The 22546-nt window shown below is 43.7% G+C and overlaps 1 protein-coding gene and 1 long non-coding RNA gene across 2 annotated transcripts; one reads left to right on the top strand and one right to left on the bottom strand.

Annotated features, from left to right (window-relative positions):
* Positions 1–242: 242 nt before the first annotated feature.
* Positions 243–22350, bottom strand: FH (fumarate hydratase). Its single transcript, XM_068147452.1, has 10 exons — positions 22193–22350; positions 16789–16923; positions 15704–15814; positions 13007–13183; positions 10829–11011; positions 9227–9392; positions 6667–6870; positions 4258–4385; positions 933–1086; positions 243–454 (listed from the first exon to the last, which is right to left on the bottom strand). Exons 1-10 carry the CDS (start codon positions 22304–22306, stop codon positions 312–314), a joined length of 1515 nt encoding a protein of 504 aa, XP_068003553.1. The 5' UTR covers positions 22307–22350; the 3' UTR covers positions 243–311.
* LOC137445601 (uncharacterized) lies at positions 19620–20360 on the top strand. Its single transcript, XR_010988437.1, has 3 exons — positions 19620–19640; positions 20107–20221; positions 20324–20360. It is a non-coding gene; the product is annotated as an uncharacterized lncRNA (long non-coding RNA).
* Positions 22351–22546: the final 196 nt, after the last annotated feature.

Genomic DNA, 22546 nt, shown 5'->3' on the forward strand with positions numbered 1-22546 from the left:
AGCAGCTGTACAGCGGCACGCCCGGAACTTCCTTCGGCCGCTCGGCGGCGGCGGCGCGGCTCACGGGCGGTACGGGAGGCATGCACCGTAAGGGGGAGAGGTTTTCTCGCCCAGCACGCACGGGTAACTACAAGCGCGGTGCTTGCCTTCTTCATGAGTGCTGTCACCTCTTAGGAAAACACCCCCCGCGCTATGTCATCACGGATGTATCACTTATTTCCTAATACCAAAAAAAGACGAAATGCATAGAATACGCGCTTTATTTAATTCATTTATTATGTTAGGAACACGTTTTTATTTTTGCACAGAAGTTACTGAGGGCCCAACATATCTTTAGGCTTCACCCACTGATCAAACTGGTCTGACGTGAGGAATCCCAGCTTTATAGCAGCTTCTTTTAACGTCGTCCCTTCTTTGTGTGCAGTTTTAGCGATCTTGGCTGCTTTATCGTATCCTGTTAACACAACAAAACGAGTAAGTTTGACATGGGTGGTTCCAGAAGACACCTGGCATTTGGGGAATTAATTCCATCAATATTGCTGTTACTGCTCAACACAACTAGCAGTAAATGTGCACGAGATGCTTACACCAACTCCTTAAAGGGAAAGTAAATTGTTACTCTGGTTGTAATGGACTTAGCACATTAAAAAAAAAAAAAAAGGAGGGTGAAAAATATACTGTAATCTTTCACTTTTCATTATTAGCAGTCAAATTAGGACGATGGGTACTCAAATCCTCCCAATCTGCTGGTTTTGACTCTTGCCCGAATTACTTATATAATGCATGATACACCCACTGCAAGGAGGACACATTATTTTTCACCTGTTGATATTAATGGGTGTCCTCCGAACATTGTGACACTATGGGTAAAATAACATTACTGCAATATATTCAATACAATGTTTTGAGACATTTCTGAGCCTTAAACCTACCTATATGTGGGTTCAGAGCTGTTACCAACATCAGAGATTCACTCATTAGTTTGTTGATCCTGTCTGTATTGGCTTGGATTCCAACTACACAGTTGTCAGTGAATGAAACACAAACATCTCCAAGAAGTCTTGCAGAGTTTAAAACATTTTTAATCTAACAAAAAAAGGGAAAGAAATACCAACTATTACATTCAGGCATAAATAGCTGCACAGTCTGGCACATTAGACTGTCAGCCTGACCTCAGTGCCAGGCAAGATCATGGAACAGGTCATCTTGAGTGCAATCACACAGCACTTAAGAGGATGGCCAAGGGATCAGGCCCAGCCAGCATGGATTTAGGAAGGGCAGGTCCTGCCTGACCAACCTGATCTCCTTCTATGATCAGGTGACTGCCTGGTGGATGTGGGGAGGCCTGTGGATGTAGTCTGCCTGGAGTTCAGCAAGGCCTTTGACACTGTCCCCCATAGCAAACTCCTGGCCAAGCTGCCAGCCCATGGCTTGGACAGCAGCACACTGCATTGGGTTAGGAACTGGCTGGAGGGCCAAAACCCAGAGAGTGGTGGTGAATGGTGCCACATCCAGCTGGCGGCCAGTCACTAGTGGCGTACCCCAGGGATCAGTGCTGGGCCCCATGCTCTTTAACATCTTTATTGATGATCTGGATGAGGGCATTGAGTCCATCATCAGTACATTTGCAGATGACACCAAGATGGGGGCAGGAGTTGATCTGCTGGAGGGTAGAGAGGCTCTGCAGAGGGACCTCAACAGGCTGGGCAGAGTCCAACGGCATGAGATTTAACACATCCAAGTGCTGGGTGCTGCACATTGGCCACAGCAACCCCATGCAGTGCTACAGGCTGGGTCAGAGTGGCGGGAGAGTGGCCAGGCAGAGAGGGACCTGGGGGTGCTGGTTGATGGTAGGCTGAACATGAGCCTGCAGTGTGCCCAGGCAGCGAGGAGGGCCAATGGCATCCTGGCCTGCATCAGGAACAGTGTGGCCAGCAGGAGCAGGGAGGTCATTCTGCCCCTGCACACTGCACTGGTTAGGCCACACCTTGAGTACTGTGTCCAGTTCTGGGCCCCTCAGTTTAGGAAGGATGTTGACTTGCTGGAATGCGTCCAGAGAAGGGCAACAAAGTTGGTGAGGGGCTTGGAACACAAGCTCTATGAGGAGAGGCTGAGGGAGCTGGGGTTGCTTAGCCTGGAGAAGAGGAGACTCAGGGGTGACCTTATTGCTGTCTACAACTACCTGAAGGGGGGTTGTAGACAGGCAGAGGTTGGTCTCTACTCCCAGGCAGCCAGTACTAGAACAAGAGGACACAGTTTTAGGCTGCACCAGGGGAGGTTTAGGCTGGAGGTCAGGAGGAAGTTTTACACAGAGAGAGTGATTGCCCATTGGAATGGGCTGCCGGGGCGGGGTGGTGGAGTTGCCATCGCTGGAGGTGTTCAGGAGGAGACTTGACAGGGTACTTAGTTGCATGGTTTAGTTGATTAGGTGGTGTTGGATGATAGGTTGGACGCGATGATCTTGAAGGTCTCTTCCAACCTGGTTTATTCTATTCTTTTAGCTCAGAACCAGTGCCCACCCTGAAAGATCCACCTAAAGGGCACCTGTCAGGCTAACTGTACAAAGAGGGTACAGTGAATAATAATATGCCTTCCTCCTGAGCAGGGTAAGATGAGCCACTCTTATTGAAAGGAACAGCAGATGAAGTCTTTTGTGAAGATCACCACAGTAGGTCTAATTGTTTTGGTTTTACGTTAAGACATTTGATTCATTGTTACTTGCCCCATCACGTATCAGTTAAGGCTATAAACAATATGGTAATGTCTAGCATTAGTCCTCTGCTTTGACAATCCAGAACATGCTGCCCCTGGATTTTTTTTGTTTTGTTTTGCGAAAGTGTCTGTTTCTATCAAAATTTATCTTCTGTCAGGTAGATCAATGTGATTTATTTCTATTCTATTCTACTCTATTTCCAGGCCCTACCTTCAAAAAACGGCTGTTGTATGTTTAGAAGTAATATGTTGAGATAGGTGCAGAAAAAAACCCAAACACTAGCTTCAGCAGGCACAATAAAGGAAAGACTAACACTGATCTTGTGACAAAATTTCTGTTTTCTTTCAATCATTTCTAACTAGCATAACAAAAAAGCAGTATCAGTCAATACAGGCTGTGTAGAAAAATAATATGACGTGCTGCTTCCTTTGTGCATCTTGTATCAAAGACAACAAGAATTCAAAATTTTTCCTTTTATTTCCATTCAGTATTTGAGTACTTTCTGCAAGTAACCATAGAGTTTTTTTTAAACTGTCATCCCCATCCTAACTTCTATGCTATTCCTTCAACATCTTTATACTGAATCCTCTGATTCGGTAGAATAGAATAGAACAGAATAGACTTAACCAGGTTGGAAGAGAACTTTGAGATCATCGAGTCCAACCTACCACCCAACACCATCTAATCAAGTAAACCATGGCACCAAGCACCCCATCCAGTCTCTTCCTAAACACCTCCCGTGATAGCGACTCTACTACCTCCCTGGCAGCCCGTTCCAATGGGCAATCACTCTTTCTACAAAGAACTTCTTCCTAACATCCAGCCTAAACCTCCCCTGGTGCAGCTTGAGACTGTGTCCTCTTGTTCTGGTGCTGGTCGCCTGGGAGAAGAGACCAACCCCCTCCTGTCTACAACTAGCTGAAGGGAGGTTGTAGGCAGCAATAAGGTCTCCTCTGAGCCTCCTCTTCTCCAGGCCAAGCAACCCCAGCTCCCTCAGCCTCTCCTCATAGGGCTTGTGCTCCAAACCCCTCACCAGCTTTGTTGCCCTTCTCTGGACACCTTCCACTGACTCAACATCTTTCCTAAATTAAATACTGAAGTCTAAGATTAATGATTTGCAATTTTACATAACTCACTTGCCAAAAGCCTGTAATCCATTGGTATTCAGCAGTAACAGAAATTAGCACACAGTTCCTAAATAATAAATACAATAACATAATTTTTAGCTAAAACACCAAATTCTTTTTGACTCTGGACAAAATTTTGTCTCTGTGCTCCTTTCTCCTTACTTCTACAGGCTGATGAGAGGCACACATTGTGAAGATAAAAGCTTATCTGCACAAGAGAATGTTAAAAAGATTGCCAGTTCCCTATGAAAATAATAAGGATTTACCACTAAAAAGAATAAAATTTATTCTCATAATTTATCAGCTTCTCAGTTACGTGTATTGACCAAATATTCACTGAGGTTGATGCTGATTACACATGCTGATTACACAAATGATTTAAAAAGACCCAACAAATTTAAAGCTTAATGAACTTACCATCATAGGCTTAAAAACATTCAGTTCAAAGTGTCCATTGCTACCTCCTACAGTAACAGCAACATGGTTTCCCATAACTTGGGCTGCCACCATGGTTACAGCTTCACACTGGGTAGGGTTCACTTTTCCTGATTGTGGAAGGGAGAGAAAAAGGTTACTAAGTAAGACAGAATGACAGACAGGAAGGCAGACAGGGAGAGATGAATATAAGATAGAAAGGAAGGATCTCAGTTAATTTAAGAAAAGTATTTGTTGGAATTACTTTCTAGTACACTGTATTTACTTTGTCAGGAAAACAAAACAAACAAAAAAAGAGGTGTCTCCTAACTTCAGGAGAAGTGTGGCTAGCAGGTCGAGGGAGGTGATCCTCCCCCTCTACTCAGCCCTGGTGAGACCCCACCTGGAGTACTGTGTCCAGTTCTGGAGCCCCTATTACAAGAGGGATGGGGAGGTGCTGGAACGTGTCCAGAGAAGGGCCACGAGGATGATCAGAGGGCTGGAGCACCTCTGCTATGAGGACAGACTGAAGGAGTTGGGGCTGTTCAGTCTGGAGAAGAGAAGGCTCCGAGGTGACCTAATTGTCGCCTTCCAGTATCTGAAGGGGGCCTACAGGAAGGCTGGGGAAGGACTTCTCAGGATATCAGGTAGTGATAGGACTAGGGGGAATGGAATGAAGCTGGAGGTGGGGAGATTCAGGCTGGATGTGAGGAGGAGGTTCTTCACCATGAGAGTGGTGAAACCCTGGAATGGGTTGTCCAGGGAGGTGGTCGAGGCCCCGTCCCTGGGGGTGTTTAAGAGCAGGCTGGATGAGGCTCTGTCCAGCCTGATCTAGTGTGGGGTGTCCCTGCCCATGGCAGGGGGGTTGGAACTAGATGATCCTTGTGGTCCCTTCCAAACCTGAATGAAACTATGAAACTATAAGTTTTATGGTTGATTTCATTTCTAGAAATAATCCTATTAAGAACATGGATTGTCTGCATTTGTAAATGCCAGATATTCTCTCATCCTGTTTCTTTCATCATTTATCATACAGGAAGAACATGGTTTGGATGTACAATACCCATATGTATATACTCTTATGAGAGAATCAATGACTGATTACCAATATGACTTCTTTTCTTATCCTTTCAATATACTGGGATCATTGCAGAAGGGAAAATGTGAGAGAATAGAATAGAATAGAATAGAATAGAATAGAATAGAATAGAATAGAATAGAATAGAATAGAATAGAATAGAATAGAATAGAATAGAATAGAATAGAATAGAATAGAATAGGTTGGAAAAGACTTTTGAGATCATCAAGTCCGACCTATCATCCAACACTATCTAATCAAGTAAACCATGGCACCAAGCACCACATCCAGTCTCTTCCTAAACACTTCCAGTGATGGTGACTCCACCACCTCCCTGGGCAGCACATTCCAATGGCCAATCTCTCTTTCTATGAAGAACTTCTTCCTAACATCCAGCCTAAACCTCCATTGACACAGCTTGAGACTGTGTGCAATTGTTCTGGTGCTGGTTGCTTGAGAGAAGAGACCAACCCCCTTCCTGGCTACAACCTCCCTTCAGGTAGTTGTAGAGAGCAATAAGGTCTCCCCTGAGCCTCCTCTTCTCCAGGCTAAGCAACCCCAGCTCCTTCAGCCTATCCTCATAGTGCTAGGAAGTAAAGACAAGTCAATTTATAATAAAAAATTGCTGTAATTCCTAGTTTGCTTCAAAACAAAGCAATTCTAAAAGAAGGCTTTAAGAAATATGCCTGTAAATAGAGCTGTGCAAGCAACTATTTTTATGAATGCAAATTTTCGAAACTGTGACAAAAGATAAAGACTAACAGAAGTTTTCAGTCCTGGAATCATAGAATCAATAAGGTTGGAAAATACTTCAAAGATCATCAAGTCCAACCTGTCACCCAACACCTCATGACTACTAAACCATGGCACCAAGTGCCATGTCCAATCCCCTCCAGGGACAGTGACTCCACCACCTCCCTGGGCAGCACATTCCAATGACTAACAACTCTGACTCTGTCAAATGACTGTCGGTGAAGAACTTTCTCCTCACCTCAAGCCTAAACTTCCCCTGGTGCAGCTTGAGACTATGTCCTCTTGTTCTGGTGCTGGCTGCCTGGAGAAAAGCCCAATCCCCTCCTGGTTACAACCACCTTTCAGGTAGTTGTAGACAGCAATAAGGTCTCCCCTGAGCCTCCTCTTCTCCAGGCTAAACAATTCCAGCTCCCTCAGCCTCTCCTCACAGGGCTTGTGCTCAAGGCCTCTCACCAGCCTTGTTGCCCTTCTCTGGACTCGTTCAACTTACTGACATTTGTGGTGGTGTTTGGTAATTATCTGTTTGGAGTTAGTGGTCCAAAACAAACAGGCAATTTTTCCTCTGTTCTTTTTCTCTGTACCTGGCATGATGCTGCTTCCTGGTTCATTTTCAGGCAGGATGAGCTCTCCTAGTCCAGAGCGAGGTCCAGAACCCAGGAAACGAATATCATTAGCTATTTTCATCAGACTACATGCCACTGTATTCATAGCTCCACTGAGTTCCACTAGAGCATCATGAGCTGCAAGAGCTTCAAACTTGTTTGGAGCAGTAACGAAAGGCAAACCTGCAGGGAGGTGGAGAAAACATTAGACCTGTGAGGCACTTCCTTGCAGACATAAACCACATAAAACCAAAATTAGCTTAATAATAAAAAAACTATTACTAACACTGTAAGAGCATTTCTTTTCTCTAGACCTTTCCTCACAAACTTATTTCTTAAACAGATTATATTCAATATAAAGGACAAAATAAAAATCACTAAAATACAGAAGAATAGGAAATTTGAGCATCGACCCACAACAACAGTACAAATGTTAAGGTTTCACACTGTGCTGCATATTAAGCACTCCTTTGCCACAAAGTATTTTGTGAATGTGAAATGTCTCTTACAAGTGAGCCCAAACTTCTGTATTTCTTCCTCTAAATTCAGTTTAGTTCTTTAGACTGTTGACTGCTGTGGTGCTTTCTCCGAGTTATGGAAACGGAGGGATTTGCAACTCAGCACCAACATCAGGATAAAGTAATCACAATGGAATTAGCTACTTGAAGAGAAAGTATGCATGCAAATATCCACATTGGAAAGGAACAACAAAGCATATAGAATATGTGAAAGCTGATTCAGACTGAGAAAGATGCCTGAAACTGCTGCCAACAGCAAGAGGACAGGAGCAGTGGAAGCAGCAGCTCTGTTTACATTAATTAAATACCTGAGATTTAAGGCTTGGTTGCATAATGAAAAATATTTCTTCAGGGCTTTGCCCTGGAAGAGTGTGGTGGTTTGAGCCTTAGCTGAGGCTTAAAAGCTCAGACGGGGGCAAGGCTGAGAATCCCTCCCCCGTTTCTCCCCCTCCTCTTCCCCAATAGAGGGGAAAAAAAAGGGAGGGGAGCAAATCCACCAAGAAATAATTTGGATTTTGGCTTAGAAGTAGAGAGGCAAAGAATTTTTCTTTGAACAGTACACATATATACATATATATTTATGTAACAATGACAGGCAGGGTTCACAAGGGTAAAGAACAAGGATGGATGGGAAAGGGAAAGAAATATGAAATACAGAACCAGTCCTTTGCAAAGTGTGGAAGCAGCAGGGAGGACCACGTGGCAGGGGAGCAGCAAGCCAGCAGCAGCTCTCTTTCCTCCCCATGAAGCAGAAGAAGAGAGAGAGCAATGGCTGCAATGTCCTCCCTTTTATACCCCTGCTGGACAAGGTAGGGGGGAGTGGAACAGACCAAGTCAGTTTCCCAAGGGAGAAAATATCCTCCAGAGAGGGCAAAAACTCTCACAACCCCTCCCGCCTCGTTTTCAGGATGGGCATAGCCCACCACAAAGAGAAGTCTCAGCAGAATTTTATTAGCTGCAATGGACAACAGTAAGGAGGTGCACAGGGATGCTGAATGTGGGCTGGCCTTCTGCCCCACAAAACTACTGGTCTGAGCTTGTATTGTCAGTTTAAACAAGTAATGTAACATTGTTTGCTAGAGGACCAGCAGAATTTCTACTGTGTTTTGCAGTTCCTGCCAAACACCAAATCCCACCCCATTTGCACAGGCTTCAGAATTGCACAGCTGCCTTCTCAGTTGCAGAAAGCATTCCAAACTCTCAGATTGCCCCTGGTAATAAAGCTCTGTAAGACCATGGGGAGCTTAGTAGTCTGCCCAACTTGTTCTATACAACCTAGTCACATGGGACATCTCACACACACTGAGATGGGAGAGGCTCCTAACACCACCAATGGCTTCTTCCAATCACCAAAACAAGCCCTGCACTGTTTCTCAGCAGCTGTAATTTATGGCAAGTTATTTCCCTCTCAGGGTATAAAAAAAAGCTTGACCTTCTGTAAGACAGTGAATAGACCCATGAAAAATAGTGTTGATCCAGACTGTGGAGCAAATTTTAATGGCAGACATATGCATCAGTCAGAGGCATTTTAAAAACTGATACTGTGACAGATCTGATTTGCAGATAATGATTAAAAAAGGCTCTGTAAATTAAGTTTTAAGATCTATAAAGATAGCATAAAATAAAAAAAAGACAGCCAACTTTCACTCTTTCACATGAAGAAACATAGTGGCTATGGGAGGTGTATTCTTCCTTCTTTTCTGCCAAGTCACTGTAGATTGAGAGCCAGAGGAGGCAATATCAAGACAGAAGCGTTATAGCTGGGCTAATAATAGAAGGCTGAAATTGTATCCCTCTCCAACAAGCCTTGCTAGGAAATTTCAGTCACTATCAGTGCACTGAGTATAATTACAAAAATACACTGCATGAAAAATCTTTTAAGCATCAGGCACATAAGATACAGCGTTAACAGAAGATTCCATGTTAAAACATACAGACAATTTGAGAGCAACATTTAGTTTGAATTTGACTGCACCTTTCATATACTGCTTTATTGATAACTCTGAAATATCATTCCTCACCTGTCAGTTCAGCCACTTTAGCAGCAACTTTCTCAGCAAAGCCAATTCTTGTGTTTAATCCTGTACCAACTGCAGTCCCACCAGCTGCCAGCTGATACACTCTTGGCAAGGTTGATTCAATCCTAGCCACACCATACTTAATTTGTTGCACATAACCACTAAATTCCTTTGAAAGAAAGGAGGAAAAAAATAAAAGAGCAAAGACAACAACCAAGAATAAGCACTTGGAATTATTTAGGCTTTCAAGACGACTGGACTAATTACTTTGAAAGAACAAAGGCACTGAACTTCACTGAGATGCTAAACCTTAGCATGCTCTCCCTAAGAGGGAAAATTTACATATACTAGGACACTGCTCTCACAGTGTGAACAAATTACACATGAAAACAACCTACATATATAAAAATGTGTTCACAATACATCTATCTCTTGCCTTCCATCTAGGCTGTGTACTTAGCAGTATCTCAATCTGAGGTAACAGCACTCTCATGACACGATTACAGAAACAGATCTTGGGCTTTCTTCATTTGAGAAAAAACTCAACTGTGCATTCTTGGAAAAAAATACAAATTTTACATGGATTTTTATCAGTTCAGTTTAAGTTAATTCATCTGGGCCCCTCAGTTTAAGAAGGACATCGAGACACTTGAACGTGTCCAGAGAAGGGCAATGAGGCTGGGGAGAGGCCTTGAGCACAAGCCCCACGAGGAGAGGCTGAGGGAGCTGGGATTGTTTAGCCTGGAGAAGAGAAGGCTCAGGGGAGACCTCATTGCTCTCTACAACTACCTGAAAGGTGGTTGTAGCCGGGAAGGGGTTGGTCTCTTCTCCCAGGCAACCAGCACCAGAACCAGCACACAGTCTCAAGCTGCGCCAGGGGAAGTTTAGGCTCAAGGTGAGGAGAAAGTTCTTCACCGACAGAGTGATTTGCCATTGGAATGTGCTGCCCAGGGAGGTGGTGGAGTCACCATGTGTGAGTCCAGCAGGTGTTCAAGAGGGGACTGGATGTGGCACTTAGTGCCATGGTCTAGTCATGAGGTCTGTGGTGACAGGTTGGACTCGACGATCTTTGAGGTCTCTTCCAACCTTAGTGATACTGTGATCAGGTTAATTAATGTAAACCATTCTTGACAGCATAACAACAAAGATGTTCTACCATATCTCTCTCTCTCTATATATATATATAGAGAGAGAGATAGAGATAGAGAGATAGATAGATAGATACACAATCAAATATTTTCATTCCAAATACTTAGTAGCTTTGTGTGTTGACAAAAGCTCATTTATGTAAGTTTACAAACTGCCTTCCTTCCCTCCTTCAAATGTTACAGTAATATCACACTGTGTGGTTTGGTAATGGAGCACACTTCACAAGCCATTTGATCTTACTACTGTTAGAAGTAAAACACATGGAAAGAAATAAAGAAAATTTATGATGTCGTAGAGTACAGCATCCAGCAAACACTGACAAAGATGAAATACTCTGAGATTCAGTCAGTTTCCTATTATTTCTCTTAAGGCAGCAACTTAATTCAGGCCTCAGCTTCCACCAAAACAGTTACAAGAATTTTCCAAATGAATGTGTAAATTTGTTTGATATTTTACCTGTCCAAGAGTAAGTGGAACAGCATCTTGGGTATGAGTGCGCCCTATTTTTATGATTTGGGAAAACTCTTTGGATTTGGCTTCAAGTGCATTCTGCAGCTTCTTCAGTCCAGGTAACAACACCTCATTGACCTCCTGGGCAGCAGCAATGTGCATCGCTGTTGGGAAAGTGTCGTTCGAACTCTGTGAAGGAAGTTCAAGAACTTTATTTACAAGCGTTTTCTCACTATCCTTACTGCAAGATATACATGTATAGCTTTATTCTCTTTGTTTTATAAACAAGAAGAAACTAAACTAAGAACAAGAAACTTGGCTGTGTTCTACAAGTCAATCTGCACAAATAACCGAACCTTCTAAACTCCAGTCCAGCACCGTATCATAGTATCAGTCAGGGTTGGAAGGGACCACAAGGATCATCTAGTTCCAACCCTCCTGCCATGGGCAGGGACACCCCACTCTACATCAGGCTGGCCAGAGCCTCATCCAGCCTGGGCTTAAACACCTCCAGGGACGGGGCCTCAACCACATCCCTGGACAACCCATTCCAGGGCTTCACCACTCTCACGGTGAAGAACCTCCTCTTCACATCCAGCCTGAATCTCCCCACCTCCAGCTTCATTCCATTCCCCCTAGTCCTATCACTACCTGAGATCCTGAGAAGTCCCTCCCCAGCCTTCTTGTAGGCCCCCTTCAGATACTGGAAGGCCACAATTAGGTCACCTCGGAGCCTTCTCTTCTCCAGACTGAACAGCCCCAACTCCTTCAGTCTGTCCTCACAGGAAAGGTGCTCCAGCCCTCTGATCATCCTCGTGGCCCTTCTCTGGACATCTTCCAGCACCTCCACATCCCTCTTGTAATAGGGGCTCCAGAACTGGACACACTACTCCAGGTGGGGTCTCACCAGAGCTGAGTAGAGGGGCAGAATCACCTCCCTCGACCTGCTGGCTCTATTTTTCTTGATGCAGCCCAGGATCTGATTGGCCTTCTGGGCTGCAAGTGCACATTGAGAGCTCATGTTGAGCTTCTCCTCCACCAGCACCCCCAAGTCTCCCTCCTCAGCGCTACTCTCCAGCCAGCCACTGCCCAGCCTGGATTTGTGCCTGGGATTGCCTCGACCCCGATGCAGGACCCTGCACTTGCTCTTATTGAACCTTGTGAGGTTGGCTTGTGCCCACCTCTCCAGCCTGTCAAGGTCCCTCTGGATGGCCTCCCTTCCCTCCAGCGTGTCTGCAAACATGCTGAGGGTGCACTCAATGCCACTGTCCATGTCACCCACAAAGATGTTGAACAAGACTGGTCCCAAGACTGAACCCTGAGGGACTCTGCTTGTCCCTGGCCTCCACTAGGACATGGAGCCATTGACAGCCACTCTTTGGGTGCAGCCATCAAGCCAGTTCTTTATCCATCTAGTGGTCCACCCATCAAACCCATGTTATTGATGTCAACTTCTTGTAACTATACCCACAGAAAGTTAATTACATGAGTAGGCTGTTCATAATTACACTGGGGCAAAAAAAAAGGCAAAAAGACTTGCTAATGTAAGACAAAAGTAATAAACAGATGGATTATTTTAAAGCAATTATAGGTGGCTTTAACACACCTATGTCTTACTTTGGTAATGTTAAATCCATTCCCATGATATTGAGTAAGCACAAAATACCAGGAAGTGATACAAGGAAGTCAGTGGTTAAATTTTAACTAATCTAAAGAAAGTATTAAAAGTGAAATATAATGAAAAAAATTATCATGATCCCTGGGGGAGGATAAAAAGAAATGGATATTTAATTTACCTATTACAAGACTTTAAGCATTTTTATTTTCTCCATGCTTTATGTAATGCACTATGGAGATACATTGTAAGTATCCAACCTTTAGAAACTGGATGTCTCTTTAACTCCTTTACAACTGTCTGCAATAGCAGTGGTTGTTACCAAAACAACCTCTGCCCACCCTACCACGCATGAATTCCTCTGTCCTAAGATCAAAACTTTTAGTCTAAGAAACTCACACGGTCACTGACTGAATTTCACTTGAACTGAAAAACCTGGAAAATCATTCCCAAAGGTGTACACAAGCCCTTTTTCACTCAAATCTAAACAGTGGTTAGAAGTAAGTTAAAAATCCACAATGAAAGAAATAATTTTTATATTAAAGGAAGTACGATGTGAGTATAATGACCTGGCTTTTGTTAACATGGTCATTTGGATGTACTGGGATTTTGCTCCCCAGTTTGCCCCCCATTATCTCAATGGCTCTGTTACTGATGACTTCATTGACATTCATATTAGTTTGAGTTCCAGACCCAGTCTGCCACACCACCAACGGAAAGTGATCATTTAGTTTTCCTTCGGCTACCTGTGAGGAAAGATGAGAGAGAAAAGTTGTTCTTCTGGAACAAAACAAACAAGCAAAAAACCAGAAAGCATAAACAAGAGCATTTTATGCAAAAGATGTTCTCCATTGTATTTCTAAATACACATATAACAATTGTGAATTTATACCAGAATAACTGAGAATCTGATATAGTATCAGACACTAAAAGGGCAAAATGCTTTTTCTAAGCTTTTTGAAGATGCTGAATTCTGAAAGAGAGAGGAATATGTTAGTTGATTTCATGCTCCACAGTCATCAAAAGAAAAGATTTTTCAAAGGTCTTTCAGGTTTCATCTTCTGTTTCCTGAACAATGCTGATGATTTTTAAAGTCCTAAAACATCTGCACCCTTCTCAAGTTTTAAAGTAATTTGGATTCTAATCCTCCCAGGTAGGACTAGAGATAGTAAGCATGATAATTGTTTCCCCTTCCACAGTTATTTGCTGAGATTAGTAGTATCTCCTAGGGAAGGTATTAAAATATCTGAAGTAGTTTTGTAATCAAAGCACATAAGGTGCTTCAGGGAATTGATTCAGTTTTGTTTGTCTCCTTGAGCCATGATCACCCCTTGGGCATCAGAAACTGGATAGTGCTTGACTGTTTACAAACTTTTCATCATGAGAGCACTGCTTTCTCCTAGGAAATCAAGCTCAACAGCTGCACAGTCTCATCATAAGCACTGGTCACAACTAGGTAACAATTTACATCAGAGGCAAGTCCGTTCTTTATGGGAAAGAGTCCCCCAGAGTAGAGACTGTTTTGCCACAGCCCATCTGTCATGCACATATAGTACATAGTATTTGTGTAGCTGGACTATGAAATTTCCCAGAAAACAAATTTCATACAGGCAAGTTCCAGACTTCTTACACCTGCAGAATTTGCATCAACAATATGAGCTGGCAGATGGCCGCTGGTTTCCCTACTACTGCCCAAGCTCTAATTGAGAGATGACTCAAAAGTGCTTTTAACTCCTACTGTACCTCAACTGTAGCTATGGTACACATATAAACAAGTAACAGAATCATGTGCATGTGTACTTAAAAGGTCCATCTGTATTGACTTGCTGCTTACCCATGGAAGCAAGGTCCACATCATCCAAAAATAGAACTTACATCTTTGTTAGGTAGGCTATAACAACTACCATCTCAAATTAAACCAGAGCAACAGATACAAGTATTCTCCTGATTTATTGACATTTTTGAAGCCTACTCAACCTTATATGCATTTGGAGATTCTTATGAACCTGTGTTTGTCATAGTATCAAAATCTGTGCTATGAAGTCCTACCCCCATGTATGTTAACCTCAGAAAGGTCAAGAATGCAAAGCAAAGGATCTGTTGTCTCAACTCTGAGCCTAGATGCCTATCTCCATGTTATTAGGATACATTAACCCTCCTGGAATCATGCTTTTCAGGAAAGGATGTTATGTATTTCCCATCTTACAGACATGTAAAGTTCCCACCTCCAAGAGTAACTTGATCCCTTGCTTTATCTTCTTCAGTTATATTAGAACATTATTTTGGAGGTAGGGAAAGGATAGCACTGGAAAGGTGTTTCTAAAACACAGAAGAAAAGGCCCAAACAGCTTTCAGAACCCATGAATCTAAACTAAGCAGCATTTAGCCATCAAAATATCAATCCACTTTTAACCAGGAGAATCCTAGAAACCACAAGAAGAGACTGAACATATTCTGGAGGTCTCCAGAGCTCTTGGGATTTAAGGTGATGGAGCTGGTAGAAAGAGAATAGTCTTCTGCAAATACTGAAATATTTTTTAGCTGGTCAAAATGAGAAAATTCTGGACAAAGCTTATAGATAAATACATCTGCTGATTTACACAATGCTCCTGCCATTACCATACCTCATACAGTAGTCATTCACAGCTCTGTGCACTGGGATGACACTTATCCTGAGAAAGAGGAGATGCTTCTGTGTGCCATTTCACATCACATCCTCTTTAGCTACAGAAGTGATACTTAAAAAGCACAGATTTACTATTAAGCTTAAGTCTCAAGAGGAAACAGACAAGTAACAGAGAACCTTTTAAAGTTCAGATGGTATTCACATTACCAAGCTGCAATTGCTTGAGAGTTTGAAGACTACCAAAATAAAAAAAGCTTTGCTTGGCTTGTTAGACTTCATGTTAGCTGAATGAACTGAGATTCAATTCCCCTCCCAGGTTTTTTTAAATACTCAATCTGTCAAGAGTCAACACTAGGCTGTAATGACTGGTCTTAATAGAGGGGGAAAATTACACTGTTTTCATAACCTAAGTAATCAAAATGTATTTGAACATTCTACCATTGCTGTAAGAAGTTAAAATAGTAAAACATTAAGTAAATGATTTCTTAACCTGAAAAACAAAGTTAAAAAAACAAATAAATGCCTTCTTCCACCAATCTGAGAAATAAAAGCAGTCTTCCTTTAGCCTGCAAACTTCCTGTACTCCCGTGAAAACAAAAATACAATGACACTTCTAGTATTTTGAACAGTTGGCTCCTACCTCATTTGCTGCCTTAACGATAGCATCAGCAATCTTTGGGTCGAGACCGTAATCTTTATTTACTTCAGCAGCTGCTCTCTTCAAGATGCCAAAAGCCCTTATAACTTGAACCTGAGACACAAAAGTAAGTTTAACTATGGTTGGTGGCTTTTTTCCCCCACCCCAGAGGCCACTTTAGGAACATACAGCACAGGTCTAGTTCTAAACCAAACTACTTCTGAGCTTAAATCCAGCAGCAGACCATCAACCAAACCAAAGCAGTACACAGCTCATCCTTTCTGTCCAAGTCCAGGTATACTTTGTGTATCAAAACAGATGACAAATAGAATAGAATAGAATAGAATAGAATAGAATAGAATAGAATAGAATAGAATAGAATAGAATAGAATAGAATAGAATAGAATAGAATAGAATAGAATAGAATAGAATAGAAATAGAAATAGAAATAGACCACATTACACCACACCACACCAGGTTGGAAGAGACCTTCAAGATCATCACGTCCAACCTATCAACCAATCCAACCCACCTAATCAACTAAACCATGGCACCAAGCACCCCATCAAGTCTCCTCCTGAACACCTCCAATGATAAATATTAAATATTAAAATGGACAGAATAGGAGATCTGGTGCTATTTCTAAAATGCCCTTTTGAGAGCAAACTGACACATTTCAGCACACGGAAAGCCGCTGCACGACAAAGTCCATGCACACTAATGCTCTATGCACAGCTACATGTGGAAAAAACACCTTTGTATCAACCCATGCTGCACTAAAGACCTGCAGTAACAAGCTACATGAGGCTACAGCTACCAAGCATTTTCAGAAAAATGAAAGATACATTGCTACCATCCTTACCCAAAAAAAAGTACACAATGTGGTGAGTAATTATTCAAAAGCAACAATCAATTAATTTAAATGGAACAAAAACATTTCTGACACAGGACAATACCTTGCCATGGAATTTCTAACTTCAATTAAAATTCAAAGCTGCTTGTATTCCCAGCACAAGTCTAAGAAGAATGGGTTCCCTCTCACATCCAAAACATATTTAAAGAAATGAACACATCTTTAAGTTGCTTACTGGCATTCTTTCTGAAACGCCTCCAATCTTGAAGTTCATCGTAGATCTTACAGTCTGGGCACCATAGTATTTGTCACTCGGGACCTTCAGTTCACCGAAGGTATCATATTCTATCCTAAAAGCCTCTTGAGAAGACTATGGAAAAGGAGAGGAAAAAAAAAAAAAGAAAAGAAAAAAAGTATTTCAGACAACAGTAAACAGTACATCCTCTCAGAAAGCAGACACAGTCAAGAAAAAATAGGCAAGAAAAGAGGGGCAAAACTAAAGCACACAGCTAATCATGGGTATTTTTCTAATCATATTTTCAACCTTAAGGTATTTTTCTAGTTTGAGCACCTGTCTCACTGGAAGTCACAGCTACCAGCATCGTGTAACCTAGCAGACCCAATGATGACAGGCTGCAAGACTTAAGACCTTGGCTGCCCACTGTATGAAACACAACACCCTGCCAAAGGACTCGATGATTTCTCCTTTGAAGAATTAGTAACTTATCTTACAGTTTACAGAATTGGCACTTCATTAAAACTAAACTGAAGAACTAGTACAGCAAGAATTCACCTGGTCTCTACACCCAGGCAACAGACATGTAACATAATCCCTATTTGAAATCCACGCTGCACAGGAGAGGTAAAAAGGGAGCAACTGACACCCTTTCTTCTTCTTCTTCTTCTTCCCCCAGTCTCCCTGACTTCTTTCAGCCCCTGCAATTATCTTCCATGATTTCAGGAGTGTGGCTGGAGCCCCTGCCAGTGAAGACTGCAGTACAGAAGTACCACGGCCTTCCCCACATCACTTGTCACCAGCTCTCCCATTTCATTTCTGAAGGGATCCATGCCTTCCTGAGTCTTCCTTTTGCCATGTATGTACCTACAGAAACTTTTGCCATTTCACTTGGCCTCCTTGGCTAGACTTAATTCTAACTAAGCTTTAGCTTTTCTAACCAGGTCTCTTGCTGCTCTGGCAGCCTCCTTATATGCCTCCCACTCTAGCTGTCCTTTTGTCCACCACTTGCAGAGTTTCTTCTGGTGTGACAGTGTGCCTAGGAGCTCCTTGCTTATCTCCTAACATTCTTTCCTGCCTTCCTCTTTCTCAGTATACTTAGATTTTGGACACAGACAATATGATCCTTGAATATGGGCCAGCTGTCCTGTGCCCCTCCCCCCTGCCCCTAGGGCTTTGTTCCATGATACTTTGACCCGCAGATCCCTGAAGTGATCAGTCTGCATGCCTAAAGTCCAGGGTCATAAGCTTGGAATACATCCTCCTAGATGCCCTAAGGATCTTAAATTCTAGCACACTGGGGTCCCTACAACCAAGGCTGAGCCTGAGCCTTGTCCCTTAGTTCATCCTTCCCCAGAAAGGCAGATCACCTTCTTGCAGAGTCTTCAGGGAAGGGAGTAAGTCTTTTGTAATTCTTATCATACATAGAGTAGAACAAACCCAGCTTCATAGGTAGGGTATATATACCTACACAATGCCAGGCTCTGACCTAAGCATCTTATGAAAGCTCTATCAGAGCATCAGGTCTGTGTTGCAGTGCAGTGAAAGATGAAAATCAAATGTTAGGAGCTGTTAAGAAAAGCAGAGGATACAAGAAGAAACATCACTGTGCCACCACAGCTCATGGATGCTCTGAAGTCTTTGTGCAGATTTGGTTCGTTTCCAAAACTATTACTGGAAACTGGGTTACCTCACAGACAAACCACACACTCAGAAAATCCTGATGTTAAAATGAAAAGCCTGGATCAGAACAATAGGAAAGCACCACATACATTTGCACAGCTCTTACTCTTCCCTAGGTATCCACTTCTCAAGTCAGGCTGTTCCTCTGTTTTTTTCCATCTGTCCTTTTTGCTCCTTGCTTTGTGGGTCTCAGTCTTCTCAGACACAGGCACAGCTGAATATTGCATCACTTTGTGCAGCAGCTTGTCCTGGTCCACATCATCACAGATGGCAAGCTGCAAGTGGTAGCGCTGGGGACATTCCAGCCTTTTTACTGTCCTAAGTGGCATTCCAGTCAGGTGGAGATGCTCCACCATCAAGTACTCCATCAGTCAGGTGGCTGCAGATGCCAGCCTCACTTGCTTAGGACACTGTTGCAGAGCAGCTGGTTGATGCAACCCAAAAGAAACTGCAGCCCAGCCCACAAACAGCAAGGACTGTCTTTCACCCTGCTGTTGTTTTCCATACCTGGTGTTTTGGCTGACAGTCTTGCAGATACCGACCCTATTATAATAAAAAGCTTAGTATGGACTCATATGCCATGCCTATGTTCCTCAATCCTCTTTATCCTATTTTAATCACATATTACTAATTAATGTGCTAACAAGAAACAGAACACAATCACCACTTCTTTAGTATCCTACTATCAAAAATGTTTAATGGGGATGTTTGCAAGTCTTACTGTATGTGTGCACATACTAATATTCCAACAGCAAGGATCACTGATGTACAGTCTCTGAAGTGCCTGCTTTTGGTATTTGGATGCCTTGTGTAAGCAGAGAACATCAAGCCTTCCACAGAGCTGGGTAAACAGAATCAACTTGGTTTCAAGCCCTGCTCTTGTGGTTCAGCCAGCAGAAGTATCCACCAACAACATAAAAACATTAAACTACTGTAACCTTTTAGACAAAAAAAAAAAGACAGCAGTTGCACAATTGATTCCTCAAACTTACATCATTCCAATGCCAACAATGGTGAAACAAAGATCAACAGAATCAAGATGTCCTTATACAAGTACCTTTTAACAAACAAACCCTGCCACACGTTCACAAATTCCAATGAAGTTAACAGAGTGGGGTTCTTTAAGCTGAATGTCATTTTTGGGTTAACACAGTAACAAGCAACATCAGGTAAAGAAGCAAAGTGGTATTTTTCAGACATGCCAAAAGTAACTAAACTTTAATGTTACTTTCAGACTAATGCAGCAGCATGGAGAAGTCACTGCCTGAATTTTTATGCAAAAAACATTCTTTCCCCACTCGTTAGACAGAAAGTCCCAGTTCCTGTATCTAAAGGGGAACCTGCTGCAAAATGGTGCAACAGTAGCCCACTGGTAGCAAACCCCTACTCCCCCCCACAGTGGGCAACAGGAGAAGCAACTCTTGCCCCAAGCCAAGCCAAACTCCCACACTCATTTTGTTCCTATCACAGCTACAGGAAGTCTCCGAACTACTGGTCCTCATCTTTGCTAAACAAATTGCATATAATTCTTTTTAAGAGGCCTGACAAGGTGTCCTTTACCTCCCAAAATCCCAAGGACTCACAGCCCAAAGCTTACAGTTAGGCAAACATAACTGTACTTTTACCTTGCTGCAGCCAGAATTGATTGCACCGTAACAGATCACTGGAGATACTCAAATGGCAGAACCGCTGCACTATTGTTTCCCGGGGAAAATTACATTCTGATTTGAGAATGCAGCAACTTTTGGATGTAAGTATTTCAATCCAAAAACTCAGTATTTTTAGAATGTCAAAAGCAATCCATACAAGGCCAGCAAAAAACCTGAATTTGTGCTCAACTGCTCTTCTTTAGCAGATGAAGAATGTATCCATTTTTAAGTGTCTTAGGAGGCAAACCCAAAAATTTCATCAGACTCAGCTGAAGAAGAACCACTGCAGACACAACTCCATTTGAAGCTTCTTCTGCAACTGTGCTCCAAGCTAAGGTAACAAAACAGCCATATTCTAAACAACACGTCCATCTGGTCGCATCTACAAGAGGTATTCCAAAACACAAATCTGGCTGCTGAAAAATCTGTGCAAACATTAAAAAGTAGGCTGGGGGTTTAAAATTTAAATTCCTTTTTAGTACTTTTTCCCCCAGTGGTCCTCTTGGAAATAGAAACGCAGTTTTCCTGCAAGAATTCACATGCTGCTTTAGTTCCAAATTCACTGAAGGACATTTTGCTCGAACTTCTGCTGCTATTTAAACCCAAATGATTCAAAAGATCTATCTACAAGTAGTATTTCTCACTAGCAAAGATCAAAATACACCTATTTCATGTAAGACTGCAACCTTTCGTAAATATTAGGTATTTACAGAATCACAGAATCAACCAGTTTGGAAAAGACCTTCGAGATCATCAAGTCCAACCTATCACCCAACTAAACCATGCACCAAGTGCCTCATCCAGTCTTGTCTTAAACACTTCCAGTGACGGTGACTCCACCACCTCCTTGGGCAGCCCATTCCAATGGCCCATCTTTCTTCCTGTGAAAAATTTCTTCCTAACATCCAATCTAAACCTCCCCTGGCACAGCTTGAGAGTAAGTGAAAACCACAAGCCATAATGGTTTTCTCAAATGATGCCAAACAGAAAAGTAAAGGGGACAAAATCATCTGGCAGGCCAATGGTTTACAAGTTACACAGTCTGCGCTGACACAGGTTTTCTGAGACAGGTATGTTTTGTTCGCCATGTAGTTTATTCACTCACTGGGAAGCTTGCTTTTTAATGCGATTTTCTGTACCCTGCTAAGTATCACAGACTGGGAACTCTGTGTTCTAATTACATTTCTTAACTAATTTAGCAACCCAATGAATTAATAAAATCCTAAACAGGCTATTTTCTGCTGCAGTTCTCCTGACAGTCTAAATCACCTCCTTGTTTTAAGGAGAGAAGTCACAGAGAAGCATCGAGGCTGCGGTTTTAACGCAATGCCCAAGCTGTCATTATTGAGACTCGGGGCTCCTTACACGAACGGCATTTCCGTTTCTACATCGAAAAGCGTGCACCAAGCAAGTCCTGCTCACGCTGCAGCCCAGCAGTTAACCATCATACGTGAACAATCACTGAGGATGTCTGCCAGAGATCACAGACTAAAACTTCCCTCCTGTCGAGACAAAGATTTTCCAGACTTCTGTGGGTACAGCTTTCCCTTATGTGTTCCTCAACAGTTTTAAGAACGGACCTGAAACGCCTGTGGAAGAAGCCGCTGCAGGCCACAGCTCTCTTGCCTACCCGGTGGGATGCCCCCGCTTCCCTCCGCGGCCCTGAGCCGACAGCTAATGCCCGCGCTCAAGGCTCATCTCAGCCCCGGGCAGCACGCCGAGAGACCTGAGCGCCGCAGACACTTCCAGCCCCGGGGCTGCAAATCCGGGTGCGCCCGCGTTCCTTAGCGGGAGAGAAAGCGGGCCCGGGGACGCACGGGCCCGGGCGGGGACAGGCCCCACAGCGGAAGAGCGATACGGCCGCTTAAGCTCGACTACGGATAGCGACAACATCTTCCCACTACCACTGCACAGGGGAAACACTATGGACCGCAGCCCCAGCGGTCGCCGTTCCTGCTCCCCGCCCCTCTGCCAGAGCTGTGCGGAAGGAGGGCCGCGGGCGCAGGGGGAGGAGTCACGGCGGCGGCTAGAGGTCACGGCTGTCCCCAGTCCCCCCTGCTCGGGGTGCTCACCATGGCGGAGTGCGGCGGCGGGCCCCAGCGGCCGGCGGCGCGCGGGGGTGGCTGTCGCGCAAGGAGACCGACGGCGCAGCCGAGGCGGCGGCAGGCGCGGAGTGAGCGGTGCATGGCGGCAGCGGCGGGGGAGCACCGTGGGGGCCGGCCCTGGGGAGGAGAGAGCGAGCGCGCCCGCCCCGGACGAGCGTCAGGACGACTGAACGTCCAGCATCGCAGAGGCTCCTACGCGCTAATTGGCTGCCGGCGGAGAACCGCCTCCATGGCGAAGCGGGGCCTGCGGGGCCCGAGGAAGCGCGCCTGCGCAGGTCGGGCGGAGAGCGCCCTCTCGCCCCCAGGCTGCGCCGCGAAGGG

This window comes from Melanerpes formicivorus, unplaced genomic scaffold (assembly GCF_026170545.1).
Source record: "Melanerpes formicivorus ecotype bairdi unplaced genomic scaffold, bMelFor1.0.p_v2 SCAF_15, whole genome shotgun sequence".
NCBI classification, from domain to species: domain Eukaryota; kingdom Metazoa; phylum Chordata; class Aves; order Piciformes; family Picidae; genus Melanerpes; species Melanerpes formicivorus.

Excerpts from the sequence above, each read along its gene's own strand:
- FH (XM_068147452.1), bottom strand. The coding sequence starts at position 22,306 with ATGCACCGCTCACTCCGCGCCTGCCGCCGCCTCGGCTGCGCCGTCGGT. Across the intron at positions 1,087-4,257 it reads ATGTTTTTAAGCCTATGATG|ATTAAAAATGTTTTAAACTC; the intron begins GTAAGTTCATTA and ends TTTTTTTGTTAG. Across the intron at positions 455-932 it reads AGCTCTGAACCCACATATAG|GATACGATAAAGCAGCCAAG; the intron begins GTAGGTTTAAGG and ends TTGTGTTAACAG.